A 17619-nucleotide genomic window follows, 5' to 3' on the forward strand; every position below is an offset into this window, starting at 1 on the left:
CAATTATTTCTGAAATAACTGAGGTGTATGTTCTTACACTTGGCAGATTGGCAAGTCACTGGGAAAAGGCTCTTAAAGATTGAAAATATCAGGCTACCTTCATTACAGACAACATAAGTTTAGTTTGTTTTTTTTTTTTTTAAACAGCAAAATCAATCAGATAAAAAATCATATGGAAAAGGCATGGTTTGTATAATAATAATGGAGATTCTTTTAAATATATTGTAGTTGTCTTGAATGTGAGCATTTGTTTTTGGATTGATCTTTTTAATACAGTGTTACTCACAGATGTAACTCACAGCTGAAAATAACACAACTTAGGCCTTACAAAATCATGGGACTGACATGCATATGTTACACATGATCTCTGAATATAAATGTGGGACATTCACTTAATGTGTTTTTTTTTTTGTTTTGTTTTGTTTTGTTTTGTTTTGTTTTGCAGCAAAGGCAAGGTAAAATGGAATTTTTTACAGGGACAATCATACAATATGATAAAAAGTTAAACAGTGATTTAAAAAGAAAAAGGGAAAGATATGGATAAAATAATAGAAAATATTTTGAAAACTTTCAAAATACCACAACAATCTGTTTCATCTTGCAGGAATCCATTTAGCTCCAAAAGAAAAACTGGAAATCCCTGTGTTATTCATGCCAGCTGAAATGAAAATGTATAAAGCAGTGGTAGTACTTCATGTAATGAGGGAAGACGGTGAGAACTGGCCTTATGCTGAATCAAATACAGATTTAAACAGGTAATTTATTCTAATAGGAAAGGAAAAAGTAGTTGAGATGCTCAATCCTGTCACCATTTATCCCATTGACTATTCATGTGTAGCTCCCAAGGGCAGTCCAGTGTCTGATTTTTACCAGTGGGTATCCATCAATGTACCCTGTAAAGTATGCAGATTTGGAGTAAGATATCTGTCTGTTTTAATACCTATCTATTTTTGCTTTAAATAAAGAAAATGTAAAGAACTAGCTGCTGGTGCAGTTATGGATATTGAGCAAATGAAAGCTCTTAGTATCTCTGTTTTTTTTCAATATATTTGGGACAATAATGATTCTCATCCCAATATTTTAATGTAATTCATAAATTGCAGAAATTTTATCTCAATGTAAACATAACCTGACAAAATGCAGATCAGGCCAAATGTTTTCAGATCTATAATATTTCAATACACTAAGTGGATCTAAGTTATAACTGATACAATTTATAGCTGATATATTTAGCTGGATTTTATTTCATATTTTTCTCAGATATGTTTAGCATTACAGCATACAATAGAATAGAATCTAATATTTCCAACAACTCTTAAGTCTAGATTACTTTGGAAACAGGATTTTCAGCAGTCTAATTGATACTCGTATTTTTCTAGAAATGTTATTGTAGCAGAGAATGGGGAAACTCGGGGAATACTCTGGATCTATCCCATTAGTGGAACATCTGAAGCACTACAGCAGAAATCAGGTAGGTAATGCTTGAAAAAAGCTTGAACAGTATATTTAAGAATATTTAAGAAAATCAAATAGTCAGTTATATTCTCACCTGCCTGATCACAAGAATTTGCAGCAGTACTTGGCTAGATCTTAAAAAATTATAAAATCACTTATTAAAAATAAAATCTTCTCCCACTTCCAAAGCAAATATAGATCATTACTTTGTTCTTATTTTGGATAAAAGGAATTGGGGGCAGTTGTAAATCTTAAGGCATGTGCCCTTCAGTGTCCCAATTCATCCTGAGAACTGAAGAGAACTGAAGGTAAGCTGAGGAAAGGACTGACTCAGAGGAAGACTTCTTGCATACCCAGAACACCCTTCTGGAGAGTCTATAGGGTGCAGAATACTGGAGTAAAATTCACGGCTTCTCCCAGCCTTGAATTTCATCTCTTAATCAAAACCAGAATATAAAGTAGTGTGAACAGCAGTAAGCTTTCCCCTTGCTCCTTAGAAGTAAACTTGCATTAAAAGATGAAGACATTCTTGGAGGTTTCTTGCTTATTTTGGGGATAGTAAATGCTTATATATTTGACCATCTGTATTTTTAAGGTGTGGTATAATTCCAGAGCTATGGAACAGGAAGTTGTGAACAGCTTTTTAAATCTATAACCCTGAAACTACAGCTCAATGTGTACACGAGGGACCAATTCTATACCAGCTTGTCCTTTTAGCTTACCTTTTGTTGACTGAACAAGTGAATATAATACCTTTCTACATTAAATGTATTAAGGTATAGGAACAATTTCTGAAAAAAAAAACATAGAAATAGATATTTGCACTGTCATTAATTTATATTGCTTAAGCACTCTTTACTTGTAGACAAATGCCAATGATGTGGTATTAATTAGAGCTTTCATCTCTTTAATTTGCACTTTAATACCTTAAGGAATGAAACAGAATATTATCATGTAATCAACTGTTGCCCAAAATGATGGCTTTAATGAGTCTTATTAGCATTAGAACTATGTATATTAATGTGGATGTCTGTTGTGTTATTTAAAGCTGTTGTGTTCAGTGGCAGTCTTCAAGATAAATTTCCCTTTTATTGATCTGTTGCTTTCATTAAAATCACAGAATCATTAAGATTGGAAAAGACCTCTATGATCATTGAGTCCAACCATTAACCACTAAACCACATTCCTAAGTACCACATCTCTGTGGTTTCTGAATATTTTTAGGTGTGAAGATTCCCCAGTTCTCTGGGCACCTTGTTCCATCACCTGGCCACCCTTTCCATTAAGAAATTTTTTCCCAATATCCAATCTAAACCTCCCTTGGCACAATTTGAGGCCATTTCCTCTTGTCCTGTCACTTGTTACTTGGGAGAAGAGATTGACCCCCACCTGGCTACACCCTCCTTCCAGGTGGTTCTAGAGATGGAGATGGTCTCTCCTGAACCTTCTTTTCTCCAGACTAGGCACCCCCAGCTCCCTCAGTCACTCTTCTTAATCTCGAGACTCTTCCCCAGCTCCACTGTCCTTCTCTGGGCTCGCTCCAGCCCCTCAATGTCCCTCCTGAGCTGAGGGGCCCAGAGCTGGACACAGCACTTGAGGTGTGGCCTCACCAGTGCCCAGTACAGGGGGCAATCACTGCCCTGGTCCTGCTGGCCGCACTGTTTTTGATCCAGGCCAAGTCCCACTGGCCTTCTTGGCTACCCGGGCACACCTGAGCTCATGTTCAGCCTATTTTTCATCAACATCCCCAAGTCCTTCTCCGCTGGGCAACTTTCCAGCCATTCTTGCCCAAGCCTGGGGCATTGCCTGGGGTTGTTGTGCCCCAAGTGCAGGACCCAATACTTTCTGTATAAGTTATGAATTAAAATGTTTAACATTCATGAATTGCTTAAGTGACATCACTTCTGTATATGATCAGAAGCTCACATACTATCAACTCTTACATAATTTCAAATTCCTAAATGCTTTTTTAAAAGAGCAAAACTAAATTGTAGCATATTTATAACTATGTTACCCATTAGTTTATGTTCAATAAATGTTTGTAATACATAAAAAAGCATTCAGATTTTGAATACATATCGTTCTTTGGCCATCACTGTGTTATGTTGGGCTAATATTTTTTTTCTCAAGGGAAAGCTAGGTCTTTCAAGAATGTCCCAGAAAACAGACACAGGTGTTTGTAAGTGTGTTTATGGAATTTTCTATTCCTGCTTTGATTCTGAAAGCCTATGGTTTTCAGTTATAATTGGGCATTTAGAAAACTTACATTGTAAGGTATAAATCCAAAGCAGGTAATAACAAGAAATCTACTTTAAAAAAAAAAAAAAAAAAAAAAAAAAAAAAAAAAAGATCAAGAGTATTGTCATCTCTCTAAATGCAGACATTTATTAGAATTGCCCGGAGGCTACAAGTTTCTGTGTTAAAAACCCAAGCTGTTTTGCTGGTATTATTAAGGAGTTCATCTTTGGGTCATTCTTATTTGCATCTTAATATACTTAAACTTCTAGAAGTCACTTGGCTTTCTATCTCATGAGACCAATTAAAATGATCAGTGGTCACAACCCATGTAGTACATGTTAAGTAGATGATACCTTGGCTATCTTATAGAAGTGATTACAAATGGAGGGTCATTAGGAATATTCTTTTAATTCTTGTAGAGTATAGAGTCAAAGAAGCATACAGCAATTTTAATTGGAGGGGACCCCTGGGGGTCCTCTAATCCAACCACCTGCTCAAGGGCAGCTTGCTTAGGGACTTGTCCAGTCAAATCCTAGACATATCTGAATTTTATTCATAAATATTACATAGCCATTTGGAAAAAGAAAATGTAAAATCAATTTTGGTAGCAAGATGAACTGTAGAATAGAACATGACACAATGTGCACACAGTAATCTGAAACATTTGGTAAACAAGTGGAATATAGAGAATGTAATCTATTTTTATATATAAGGTCATACATTTAAACATGTGTGTTTAACCTATTTCAGGAACTCTCCCTCATGGAAATTCTAAGAGATCTCTAGAAATTACTTACACCCTGTTAAAAAGGGAAAGACAAAGGGAGAAAGGAAATTACCTGAACTTGTGTAATTGTCTATTTTGCAGAGTAACGATAGTGGATAAAGTGGCAGAACTGAAAGTTAAAGTTAAATAAAATAAATATCAAAATATCAAAAAAGGAATTTCCTTCTTTTTTTAAACACTGCATAATGATTCACCACAATATGGTTCCAAATTATTGATCATTAATTCCTGATGTTAACTTCAGAGTTAATTTTTGAAGAAACATTGGGTTTAACTCTGATGAAAGTTACTTTTAGACCTTGAAACTGAAAAGTACATGGTCAGGTGTTCTTTTTTATGTTGATTCCCAGAACTCTAGGAAGTTCTAGGTCTTTTCTTTGGGAAAACAATTTTTTCAGTGCTTTTATGTAATTCTCTCATTTTTCTGTGCCAATAAATATGAAAGAACCAGAAAAAATACCTATTGAAATAGGTTTTATAAAAACAAGTGTAAAAGCTAAAACCTAACAACTTTGTAATGAAAAAGACATATTTTGAAAGCAGTAAATTAAAATCACTTACTGAACTGAAAGAAGTTCTATGATGCTTCAAAGAGAAACTCATTCTAGAATGCTTTTTATTCTGGCATATTTCAATTAAAGTTGAAGTTTCAGCAACAGTATTCTTAAACTAAGAAAGCAAAGAGTAACTTAATATTCTTTCATTAATCATAAAACCTTTTACTTTTTTGGTTTTGTTTCAGTCTTCTTTTTACTGGCATATTTCAAGCTATGCCATAACTCCTGTTAGCAGTTGAACTGAAATGAAGATACATTTCATGATTAGAAATAAGAGAAACTTGAAAGTGCTGTTGGGAACTAATTGAACAGATTTTTGTTTGTTTATCAATATTTTCTACTACTTCACCACAACAGAACAATAGAAAGTGAAGGTTGGGAAAAGCTTTTAGTTGTCTTGCTCCTTATTGGAATTCTGTCTTCCTCTAAGCACATTTAGCTTCTATGTTTAATTTCTTTGTTAAGGTCAAGATGCCAGAGCTTTGCAAATAAGATGTTTTTGCTCTTCTGTAGTTGTGTTACGCTGTCAAGCCAGGCAGAGGCTGGAGCAGAGAGTAGAGCTGCTGCTGTTTGGTGTCATGCCTGGTGCCACTGCTCTGCCTGATGCAGGGAACTCTGCCGTGGTCGACACAGAAGAGTCATCCAACACCCCAGAAGTCGCTGATGGTGAGAATAGTTTTGATGTCATACTATTTTAGGAAAATTTCAAATAATTACTTTACCAGATGTGCAGCTCTGCCATGAGAATAAGTGAGGTTTAGGCAAATTGTCCCAGTCCATATTTCTATCATTTTGCAAGTATAGGGTATTTGTTTAACTTTTTGTCTGCAGCTATAGGCACCTATAAACCTGAACATTCCCTTTTTTTAAATTTTCCTGGATATTAGGCTTGCATACACACAATCTCTCCTTTAAAAGAGAGCCTGCACAAAGTCTTCAGCTAGAAAAAAATACATCTGTGTAAGCATTGCCAGGAGACATTTATCTGCAGGTTTATATGATGCATTCCCATCAGCAGGTCAATATTGGTATCATAATGGATTGAAGAAGGAGGACTTTTTGAAACAAGTGATAAAGCTTTGTAAAAGGATAGCTTCCACTTACTGTTAATCTGCTGAGAACACAGTGAAAATCAATTTATTCAGATACAGCAGCTGTTCAAAATATGCCTCTCCTTGAAACAGAATGGCACAACATATAAGTAGTAAGGAAAGAATGCTTGTTACTGCTGTAACACCAGTATTTCTGTTATCAGTCATGGTCACTACAACAGATTTTAAAATTGTGCACCTTGGAAACTTAACATTCCATTTTGGGTTCAAAGTCATCATCCTTTATAAGGAAAATGTTATTTAAAAATTATGACACATAACATGAGACAGACTAATGTGTGTTTAACTTAGCTGTAGATGAGGGAAGGGATTTAACCTGTACTCTGACTTTGTTCAAAGTGGTAAAAGATGAGTTTACAGATGTTGCTATAATTGCAGACTATCAAGTAATCAGTTGTAAGGGCAGGCAAACTTGGCTTTTGTGTCCCATTTCTGCCATTTACAGTCTGTTCCAACAGAGGCTGTGCAGGAATACCATATTACAGAAAATATCCTGCCAAATAACAGAGAAAGTGAATAGCTGTAAAAGGTAAATCAAGATGCATTACATCTTTCCTAGAAGGCCAAATTTCATGCAAACGTGCATATGCTCTGCACATTGATCAGTGTAATGTCATATCAACAATTACTGTCCAGATCTTTAAAGAGATTTTATTTCTGAAAGCTTTTAAAATAGGAGATCTGAAGTGGAGCTGTTAAAGAGAGCTTTAAGAGCATATGCTTACTGATTGGCTAATATACATAATTAATTTTTAAAATGTTATATTTACTCATATTGCAGTGTCAAAGATAACTTATTTCCTGGGCATGTTATAATCTTACACAACCATATTACAAAGTGATAGTGGTAAATCCAGTAAAGCAAAAAGATGTGAAGTTGTCAGTGTACATTCTTTCCTCTTTGAAGAATTCTAAATACTATTATAAAAACTTGTTCAGCTTTTTGAGGACAGCTGTCCATCAAGATACAAAGGCACTTTTTTTTTTATCATAGAGTAACAGATTTAGCTCATTATTGTCTGGTCACGTATGAGTGAGCTGCCTTAAACACAGCTGGGCTATTTCCCTCCAAAATGGTGCCATGTGAATTGACAAGAAAAGCATGCAGTGAGCAAGCTGAGGCATCATTTTGAGAGTCTTGCAGATTCATGATGTGTAGTTCTTGTTTTATTCATAGGAATAATTTATTAACACTGGCTTCTGCACATGCTACAAGACATTGATTTGGGACATTGCATCTTTTTAAGTAAGAAGTCTGGTAATGAAATGCTTTGCACCATAGGTTGTAAAATCATTTTTAACACTGTGCTTTTCATCGTTTTCAATGACATTTTAATGCCATTATTGATAGATGAATTTGAGGCCTGTTAGGAAGCAAATTAAAGGATACTATCTGAGCTTTCTGCAGTCTACCAGTAGTAACATAAATAAAAGCTTAAACCTTTAAGATAACAGTCTGGCACACTGTTCTTCATTTTTTCTCTTGTGAAAGAGTGATTCATCAGAGAGCCTATGTGATGTGTAGTAAGCAGTTTTTACACCCAAGGATAAATGATGATAATTACTGGCAGATCAGATTTAAACAGCTAATAATGTGCTTCAGTATTTAAATTATTTGGACAAGTATAAATTCTTTTAAAGTGAAAAATCTTCAAACACATCTTTTACATAAAAATTCAATTTCATCCAATACAGAGGAGTGCACTTGACACAGAAAGCTACTACAATTTCTTAAGAAAGAGAATGCAATCTAAATATTGTCTAGCTCCAATGACATAGTTTCTTGTTCAGAAGTCAGCAAAGTTCCAGCGATCAAATAATGAAAGCTTAATATTTTAGACATAGCAAATATAGTATGGCCCTTTAAAAATAATTTTAACTTGCATTAAATGCATATTTTCACCTTAAATGTATTTTTCATCTGTTTTCTTACATATGGCTCTAAAGATATCTCTTTCACTAAAGGAAATGTAAGACCTGAGATTCACCCAAACAAGTGTGACGCTATTTTTTAGTTTAAGTATTCAGTGGGGAATACAAACACATTTAATTTTCCACAATCTTCTAAAAAAAAAACCCCAAACATTCATGAATCAGTTGTGGATGTTTGAAATTTGACATTGACAACTTTATAACCTTTCCCTTTCAATTGCTTCAATTTATCTCATATGCCAACCATGGGGGCTGAATGTTTCTCATTAACTTCCCTCATCTTTATTAATTCATAACTCTCCTCACAGCCCAGCAGCTGGTCTTAGCTCCTTGCTCCTGAGTTCTAATTTCTGGGAAGGCTTCATGACAGTTACCTTGAGGGGAATAGTGCTGCCCAGGTTCTGCAGGGTAGCACAGGTACGAGGTTGGTTTATGTTATGACCAAGTTTAGAGCCATTCTGAACATTCTGAGAGTGAAACAACATTCTCCAGATATGCTAATCCATAATGTACATTGGCATCATTATACAAAGTGTATCTGTACCCTTTGTTTCACTGTTAATAAAAACTTTATAGCAAATACCTAATATTTCTGAAACTCATCAGAATATGTAAAAAGCTCTGTTTTCTTTCATTTCACTAAAGCCGCTCTTTGAAACCAGCAAAGAATAAAAACATGTCCAAACGCACATTAAAAAGCTATTTTCCATCCCCAGCAGGATTTTGTGTTAGCCAGTGGTATGGATTACACTAAATTCCCATTTAATGTGATAGATCTGAATCAGGAGGCTCACCTTTAAGATAAAAGGTCAATAAAATTGGTTATGACCAAAGAAATCTTTGGAGACAAGGTATCTTTATAGACTTGATCACTCATCCAGAGATGTTAATGTGATTGCTGATAAAGTGTAGCAGGCTAATATTGAAAGCAGTATGAAGAGGATAATAATGATGAAGATGGCCCTATATCCTACTTAAGCCATTTCTGTATTGTCAGAATAACTGTGGCATTATTTTTGAAATTATCCTTGAGGATGAAAAAATTATAGCTATATAAATTAGGTTTTTTTCCTATGCAAGAAATAAAAGAAAGGATAACAAAGTGTTTGTTTTGGATTAAGAGTTGATGAAAGCAGTGGTCGATGGCAAAATGAAATTGTTGACAAGGGGGTGAACCAATAATTAAGAAACTTGGTTATGAATTACTGCTTTGTTGTTAGGGGTGACAATTCCTGATGTAAAACAGAGAACTAGTAGAAGTCAAAGTATAAAACATCAGAGGAGAACTGAAAGTCTTAGATGGGTTATTTTGTCATCTACATAATTTTTGTTTACATCTGCCTGTTTGTTTATTTATGAGTGAAGCATGGAAGAGATTTGATGTATTGTTTATTTCCATTATTGAATTGAAATAATGCCAGGCATTTTAATGAAGAAGGTCAAATAGTTCTTGTTGATATACAGGGATATCACTGGGTCCATTAAAGAAGAGAAAAAAATAGAGCACAATTTTTATCTCATAAGTAAACCCTCCTACTGCCATTTCTGAATGTAACTAGAACAATAACCACAAATTCTGGTAAAAAAAAGATCTCATTAATTGTGAGCAGGCAATTGGGAACTGCTTTTATTTCTGTTTAGTTGTTACTTATTTCTATTTCCTTGCCATTTTATAAAATGTTAAAATCTGTAAGCCTTAGGAATGAGAATCATCATGATGTTAATCAAAATTACTTTCTGGTATTTATGCAAAATCATGCTCACTTTAAATAGTCAACACTTAAAGGGAACCAGATCTATTAGAACCTAATCTGAAGTTATTTTTTCAGCTTCATAAAATTGCAAAAATAATAAATAATACAAAACCAGAAATAATGAAATTTTTTCCATGTGCTGCTCTTCAGTATGGTATAGATCCAGGGAATATGAGAAGTGCAAAAGAACTGGTTGACTAACCCAAATGTCTGAAACAAGAACACACAAATAGATATCCCTTAAAATTATTTGAGCTAGTGGATAAGACAAATCTAGACAATATAATTAGCTGTAGCAATTATAATTTAATTGCTCTGTGTTTGTGATTGCTGTTTCTCCCCTTTCTTGCTCACAGAATTTTCTGTAATCTCTTTGGTTGGGTGACAAGGAAGTATTACTTCCAATAGAAACAGAACCACTACACCCTTGTTTTGTAAAGATATTTTGAGGAAGATTCTATAAATCAGAGCTGTGACCAACACAGCTCTATAGGACCATAACTGTTCTTCTGGAACATCATAATACCTAACAATGATCTGTCTGCATTAATTTCCACTTTTTTCTGAATTATTTTCTCATTATTTATGGGACACCAACAAAGCATTGCTGGTCCAACCCCATAAGATGCAAACTTTGATTTTTCTGGGACAGTGGCCCTGTGCCTCTCAGCTGTATGTGATTGCTTTTTGTCATAGAGAAGCAGAGGATTTATGCATCTAAATTTGCCTCAGAAAATTTATCGGACAGTCACTGTAGTAAAAAACCACATGCATTCAACAAGCCTATCCCAAATGCTCTTCCATTTCCAGGTTATTACATCCTATTGTCATTTCTGTAATAAAATTCTTTATCCTTATCTTCTGTCTTTGAAGTTACAATGCTCAAGTTTTGTTGTTTTTACAGAAAATGAAGTTATTATCTCTAGATCTCCTTCATCTCTCCCACACTACACATTTCCAAGAGAACATGATACAAAAATTCCCCAACAAACTTCCCCTGTTGTTTTGTAGAACGTATAAAACTTTATGTTTCATAAATTACTGCATCAGGCCTGTTGTTTTGACAGTTTAAGAACAATTTGATCTGAAGCTTTGGAGACACAGGAAGATATTAAAACTATAAGACAAGTAAATAGAAGTTACATAGAATCACCACAGAACTTTGAATGAAGTGATAACCTTGAACCATCACTCTTCCTTCAAGCCATCTGAGGAAGACAAGAGTGAAACCTTGGAAATTTGCTACACAAAACTGTTATTAATTCTGAAACTTGATTTGTATCCAAAAAATAACACAAGTGGGTACCTCCCATGAGATGAAATGTCTTATAGTAGAGGAATTTACACTACCCTGTGTGATAAATATTCTGTCGTACGTGTAACTGAATGCGATCTGTTGGGTAAGGAAAAGGAAGCAAATGAATGTGACCCTAGTGATCAGGTGCTGTGTTCCACTCTCTGTAGCTCAGTTTTGTATGTTAAAAAAGCCAGAAGATAAAAAGTGCATGCTTTTGTAATAGACCATAGTATAGTGTAAAACTGTCAAGAAATTGAAAAAATGGTGACGTGGGTTTTCAGTTGAGCCTCCGTTGTGTGCCAGTTCAAATAGAATGGTCAGGTTAAAAGTCAACTTGAGTTGTTACTGATTTCTCTGGGCAACATTGAAAGTGAGGCAAATTACTCTGGATGTCATGGAAAAAATAATGTCTGTGTGAATTAAGACTAAATCATGAGATATGTTTCTGAAGAAGCTGCTTTGATGTTTCTATGCCAAGGTACAGATGTGATCTTTATCTGCCAAAGTTTCTTGCTAAATGAAGACACAACTAAATAAAAAAGGGAACTTGTTAAAAAAGGATTATTATAATGGTTATGAAGAAATAAATTTTAATTTTTTCCTTCATAGCATGCATTTATATGGTAACATGCAAATCTGAGTAGAATGCCAGATCAAAGGCAAATAATGTGAGATCCTTTGGGCTGAAGAGAATCCTTTTGATTTTTCTGAGGTTTTTGTTTCTACTCTATTATGCAAGTAATATGAGAATAAAGAAAGCATTGAAAGGGATGTATGGAGGCAGAGTAAAAAGAGACTTAGTGAAAAAGGGATTCAGGGAGAGAGAATTTATGGAAACAATCTGCAAGGAACAATACTGGATGCACACCATGTGTTTCATATACATAAAATAGATTCACAAGCTTCCCTTTCATTCACTAAACTATGCAGTGTTTTGAAGAAATACATTCTCAAAACAAAAAAAAAAAAGTGGGAGCAATGCTTTTTGCTTTTTGCTGCTTCTTTGCTTCTGTAGAAACTTGGTTTAGAAGTAGACACCTTTTTCAAATAAGAGTTTTGAAAGAGAAAAATTAGGAAACAGAAAAATTGAATCTAAGAGAAAATTTAAGAAAGAAGCATTCCAATTAGTTGCTAAGGAAATAGGCAGTGGGATGCAGGGTAAAAGATGTGGATAAGAGTGGAATTTTGTAGAGCCTTGAAGATACAGATGAAAGTTTTTGGCTGGATATGGAAAGAGAAAAACTTGCAGAGAAGAGATACAAAGATATATATGCAGAACTATATTGAGAATTTGCTTGAATTCCTATGAGGATCAATAATTTCATTATCAACAGAAGGAGATCAGATGTTTTATTCATTAATTTCTGTGAGTTTAATTTGGTATCTGGGATTTAGTAAAGTTATGTTATCTTTGCTTATATTCCTAATGCTCCACATACAGCTCTTTTGTGCCTGTATGAAGAAATCTGGTGAAAGGCATATTTAACTACAGCCAGGTCTTTGGGGGTGGTTTATGCAATTTACTTATTCTACTGCTATTGTCCCATAGTTGTGACATTTTACAGTGAGAAACAGATACATAATTTTCAGTTGAGATCTCATTTCTTACCACCCACATGATGTCTACTTAAGTGTTAGGATGTTCTTGACCACAAAACTTTTTTTACTTCTTTCCTTTATTACTCTCACAATTCATTCTTTGCTTTTTATTTGAATATGTACTTGAAAACAGTTTTATAATTATTGAATCTGCTGTACAATAATGTGTTCTGTCTTCCTCTACTTTCGCTGGAAAGGCAGAATTGCATATTTAATGTTCATTCCCCACTGCCTGCTGAGTTCCAGCAGTATCTGTGTGAAAATTCTTGAAGACAATGGAGAAGCAGGAAAAGGACAAATGTCAGATGAGACCTGAAAGTGACTATGTAGGAAGATATTTCAAAATATTTGGAAGGTGAAGATCAGATGCCAGATACCTGGTAGAAATTAGTAGTTAACATTTGGTTTTGTAGTTTCTGTGTTAGCAGTTTGGGGATTGTTAGATCAAGAGGGGAAGAAATCTTTGTTGGGTGTCAGGGCCACAGTGGACACAGCCTTGGAAAATTATCAGAACCAGCAGAAAAAATCAGTGTGAGTGCAGTGTGTTACATTCAGCACCAGGTGAAAATAATTAATCTGGTTTATGCAAAGCATGAAACTGCAAATTTATGAATTCCTGTGCTTTAATTACATGTTTATATTTGGTGATGGTGCTTCTCTCCTTTATGAATGACTACAAATAAGAGCAGCTAAAATGAATTCACTTGTATCTCTGTTTTACTGCATCCATCCAAGGAAAAGCCTCTGCAGTGAGGACAAGCACTTTTGCAGTCTGAGCATGTTTCCATCACACTTTTAATTTCCATCTGTCTCACTGGAAATGGGAGACAGTGTGAAAGTGAAGGGGGTCCCTTAGGGAGGTGCTCCCCTTTGCCACGTTTGTGTCACCAAGTGTGCCGCGAGTTAAGCGCTGTTTGTGGAGAGGTCAGAGCCAGATCTCCCCTGGGTGTCCACAGGGCACTGCAGCCTCCCAGGCCAGTGGCCATGAGATTTTTATCATCAGGAAATGCAGTGTATAATGAGCTGGTCCTCAGTGAAATCAAACACTCACTTTTCAGAAACAGGAGGGAGGCACAAACGCTTCTCTCCTGACACTGTGAAACTCTGAGGTCAGAAATATCTAGTGGGACTTTCACTGCCTTCTGTAGGCAATAGACCCATCTACGAACGTCTTTGTTATTCATTCTTTTGAACCTTGAATACAGGTTCTTTCCCACTAAAATATTATTAAAATGTCTAACATTCCTATTTTGTGAATGTGTTGGAATAGTTCTTTAAATTTTAGATGCATTAATTTTAGATGCATGCATCTGCTTATTAGTTTTACAGTAAATCTAGCAGTCACAAAAATTCACATTTCCCCAATTTGTATGCCCAGAGTGTAAAATCCTTGGAGTTTTCATGCTGTAAGTCTTATGAGTCATAAAATATTTTTTTAAGTGATCTATATCCTTTCATCTTCTTTGAGGCTATTTAAACAAACCCCAACACTTTTATTCCATTGTCCTTACTAGCGTCTGCAAATAAATGACAGCCATGTCATAGTAGTGTATAGCTGAAAAGCCTGGTTGGTTTTTAACATAGGTGCTTCAGTAGCTCTGTATACACAAGTGTTGCTTAAATGCACACTACCTTTTTAGATATCTTTATTTGCACAAATGAAAATGATTGAAGATTGAGATTAATTGCCTTTCAAAAGAAGAAATGTTTAATGATTCAAAAAATTGTTTTGAAATTATTACCTCAGAATATATTTTCTCTTCTTAAATAAGGCAAAATATTATTCAGAAAATAGGAAGAAGCAATAATTTTTTATAATCAGAATTTCTATTCCCTAGATTTAACTAGCTGTAGGTAAATAGCATGCTTATATCTTCCCAGTGTTTAGATTGATAAATATCTCTATGTTGAGTCAGATGTGGCTAAAGCTCTCCCTGCTGCTCTCTATTTACAGAACACGAGTGGATTAATTGGGGTATACTTTTATGTTTGCATGTGTATTTTACATTTTGCAGTAGATAAAACAAGAATTTTACCTGTATTGAAAGTGGTGATTCAGAAAACTGAACTGAAATGAAGAGAAAATTGAATGAAAGCATACAAAGAACCTGGCCTAAAGGGTCAAGGCCTATTTGAGCAGTATGTTATCTTGTATTTGACTTTGCTTTAAAGAAAGTGTTAGTGCTATCTCCATGTTTTATATCTTGTGCCATTTTAATTGAAACTAGGAATTCTAAGAGTCAAGAGAACTTCGAATATATGAAGAATTGGACAATTTCCTAGCCGTTTCATAACTTTTTTTTTTCTTCTAGGTTCTGCCAGTTTGTTTAGGCAGTGTATTACAGGAGTGCTAAAATCAAAAATTAACATTCCACAGAGAATTCCCACAGCACGATAATACAGGAGTCTTCAGGGCAGCTGTGATGAAAAATATAACTGTTTTACATTTTTTAGCAGTGCTAAACTAGATCAGTAGTCTAGATCAAAATGAGCTGAAGGGACATTATAGCAAAGTTCCAAATATTGGCATTCATAAATGCATCATTTTTTCCTTAAGTGTTGGAAGTATAAAATATTTTAACTAATTACTTAATATAAGCATAGAACAGGTTGCAAATCAGCCTGGAACAGAAAAGAAATATTTAATTGCTTCATTGCTTCTGACTGAAAATTTTTTTACATATATATATGTATATATATATATGTATATGTATATATATGCATATGTATGGATATGTCAAACCAAACCCAAATGTCTTTGGATATTAAAAGCAGCATACAGTTCCCAACATTGTCTTTGTAACATCTGAACTATAAAATAAGCTTTTCCTGAGTAATATTGTGTGATATACCTGCTGAAAGAAGCATCTGCTCAACAGCTGCAATTTTTTTTCACTGCGAAATGCTCCAAACTGTGTCATCCTTTCTCTTCCATTGTCAGTATCTGAATCGTCATTTTCTAACATTTGTCAAGGGTGACTCCTAAAAGTCACCCTTGGGCTGTGTTAGAATCTGAATGCATTACATAAACATTACATTTTTCAAATGGAAAAACAGCAAGGTTGAAACAAATGTAGGAGGTTCCTAAGTTTTATTGACTGTAGGGTCCTAAATCTTATAGACTGTAGGAGAAAATACTCATAGTGTTCATAAAAATTACATTTATTGTAAGGAAGTCCCAGCATATATGGATCAATAAATGGAAATCCTGTCTTTTGGTACCCGGTATGTATCTAATCTACTATGGTTAATAATCCCTGGTCATAATACTTTACATCTGTGTGACTCTAATCTGATATATATGGTACAGAGGTCTGTGAACAGTCTACTTTAAAGAGTTACAAATGGTTCAGTATAAGCTGCTACATTTCTTAATCTTTGTGTTGTAAAAATGAAGCAACAAAAGGTCACGCCTCCTGTTAGCTGCTGAAGTTGGAAGAGGAAATTGTGCAATTCAGAGAAGGCCAAAGGACTAGAAGTGTGAGGAGGCATCTCCACACTTACTTAAATTTGGGTGATTTTACAGATTGGCAGCAACAAAATAAGCTTTTCTTCAACATTGTCACTTGAACTTTTTATATAAACAAATCTGTCATCTGTATTTTAGAATTCTGGGTCAGAAGGCCTTGGGAATTAACTCTGCAGCTCTTGGCACCATGAAGCCAGGATATGTGTACAGGGATGCACACATAGCAGTTCTGTACATTTGTACTCAGCTGTGCAAATTCAAAATGTGCCCTGAGATAGGTGGTCATAGTAAAATGAAATCCCCTCTAGGAGTTAGTGGTTGTGTTAAAACACTTCTCATCCATGAAATGTGTAAAATTTTTAAATAGATAGCAGCTTGAGATTCTTTTCCTCATAGAAATGTTCCCTCCTGTGCACAAATTACTATTGTATACTGAATATCTCAGTTTCCTTTATTACAGTTGGAGGAGACATTTGATTCAAGAATCTCAGCTGTTTATTTTTATGTCATTACTACTTGGCCTTTTCATAGCTACTTCAGGGAATGAGAGAAGAGGCTGTTGGTGACATCTTCACTATTTCTCTGCATTCTGTGTCTTGGGCTTGCAGCCATCAATGTCATTGATGTCCTTAATGATGTTTTTTGGTTTTTTTTCCCAATTGTCCCAATGGTATTACTCAAGAAGAGTATTATGAAAGTTTCATTTGGCTGATGAACTAGAAGGCATCTCACCAGCCAGAGCAATATTGCTATTACTATTCACATATCCCAAGGAAGTTTTCCAGCTTCTGTTTTTCTGGAAACTGTATAGCCTGTCATATGAAATTGGAAGATTTTGTTATGGAGTCAGAAGGAAATCACTTAAGTTTTAGATAATTGCTAGTTTTACTTATTTGTCATTTTTATTAACAAATGGAAGAATTGTAACACGGAGCCAACCAACTGTGTGAAATTGCAGTGCACACAGGCTGATATTTTTCTTCTGTATCATTTAGGTTCCTCTTCAACACTGGAGTTTCTGTATGAATTGCAATATCAATCAGATGAAATGAGATCTCAGCTTGAATCTTTGATTGGTATGGAGCTGGTTGAAAAAGAATGGGATACAGTATCCAGAATTGTAACACTGATCTTTAATGTAGTGTTTGCACCTAGCAAACCAATGAGGTAAGGTCCTGTTCCTTACTACCAAAAGAACACATAATGAAATCCTGTTGGGTCACTCTTACTTATATAATTATTTCCCTGTATTATTTTCCTCGTTTGTTTTCACCTCTGAGATCTGTTGGTTTAGATTTTCTCCCTTGCTGCTTCTCAGTATGATATCTTTGATGTTAAAACTGACAGTTTTTCTTTTTAGTGCCTCTGAGATGGTTCTGTTGAGTTACTTCCATAGCCTGTGTGTGCATAGTTTTACTT

The 17619-nt window shown here is 34.8% G+C and overlaps 1 protein-coding gene across 6 annotated transcripts in view; it reads left to right on the forward strand.

Annotated features, from left to right (window-relative positions):
* Nucleotides 1–17619, forward strand: part of CFAP47 (cilia and flagella associated protein 47) — a 354600-nt gene that overhangs the window by 228895 nt on the left and 108086 nt on the right. For all 6 annotated transcript variants that reach the window (XM_053934673.1, XM_053934672.1, XM_053934674.1 and 3 more), the window contains 4 exons: nt 605–755; nt 1380–1471; nt 5551–5703; nt 17196–17367. In XM_053934673.1, the coding sequence (XP_053790648.1) occupies nt 605–755; nt 1380–1471; nt 5551–5703; nt 17196–17367 (568 nt within the window). The remainder of the gene's footprint in view (nt 1–604; nt 756–1379; nt 1472–5550; nt 5704–17195; nt 17368–17619) is intronic.

Source organism: Vidua chalybeata, chromosome 2 (genome assembly GCF_026979565.1).
Source record: "Vidua chalybeata isolate OUT-0048 chromosome 2, bVidCha1 merged haplotype, whole genome shotgun sequence".
Taxonomy (NCBI): Eukaryota; Metazoa; Chordata; class Aves; order Passeriformes; family Viduidae; genus Vidua; species Vidua chalybeata.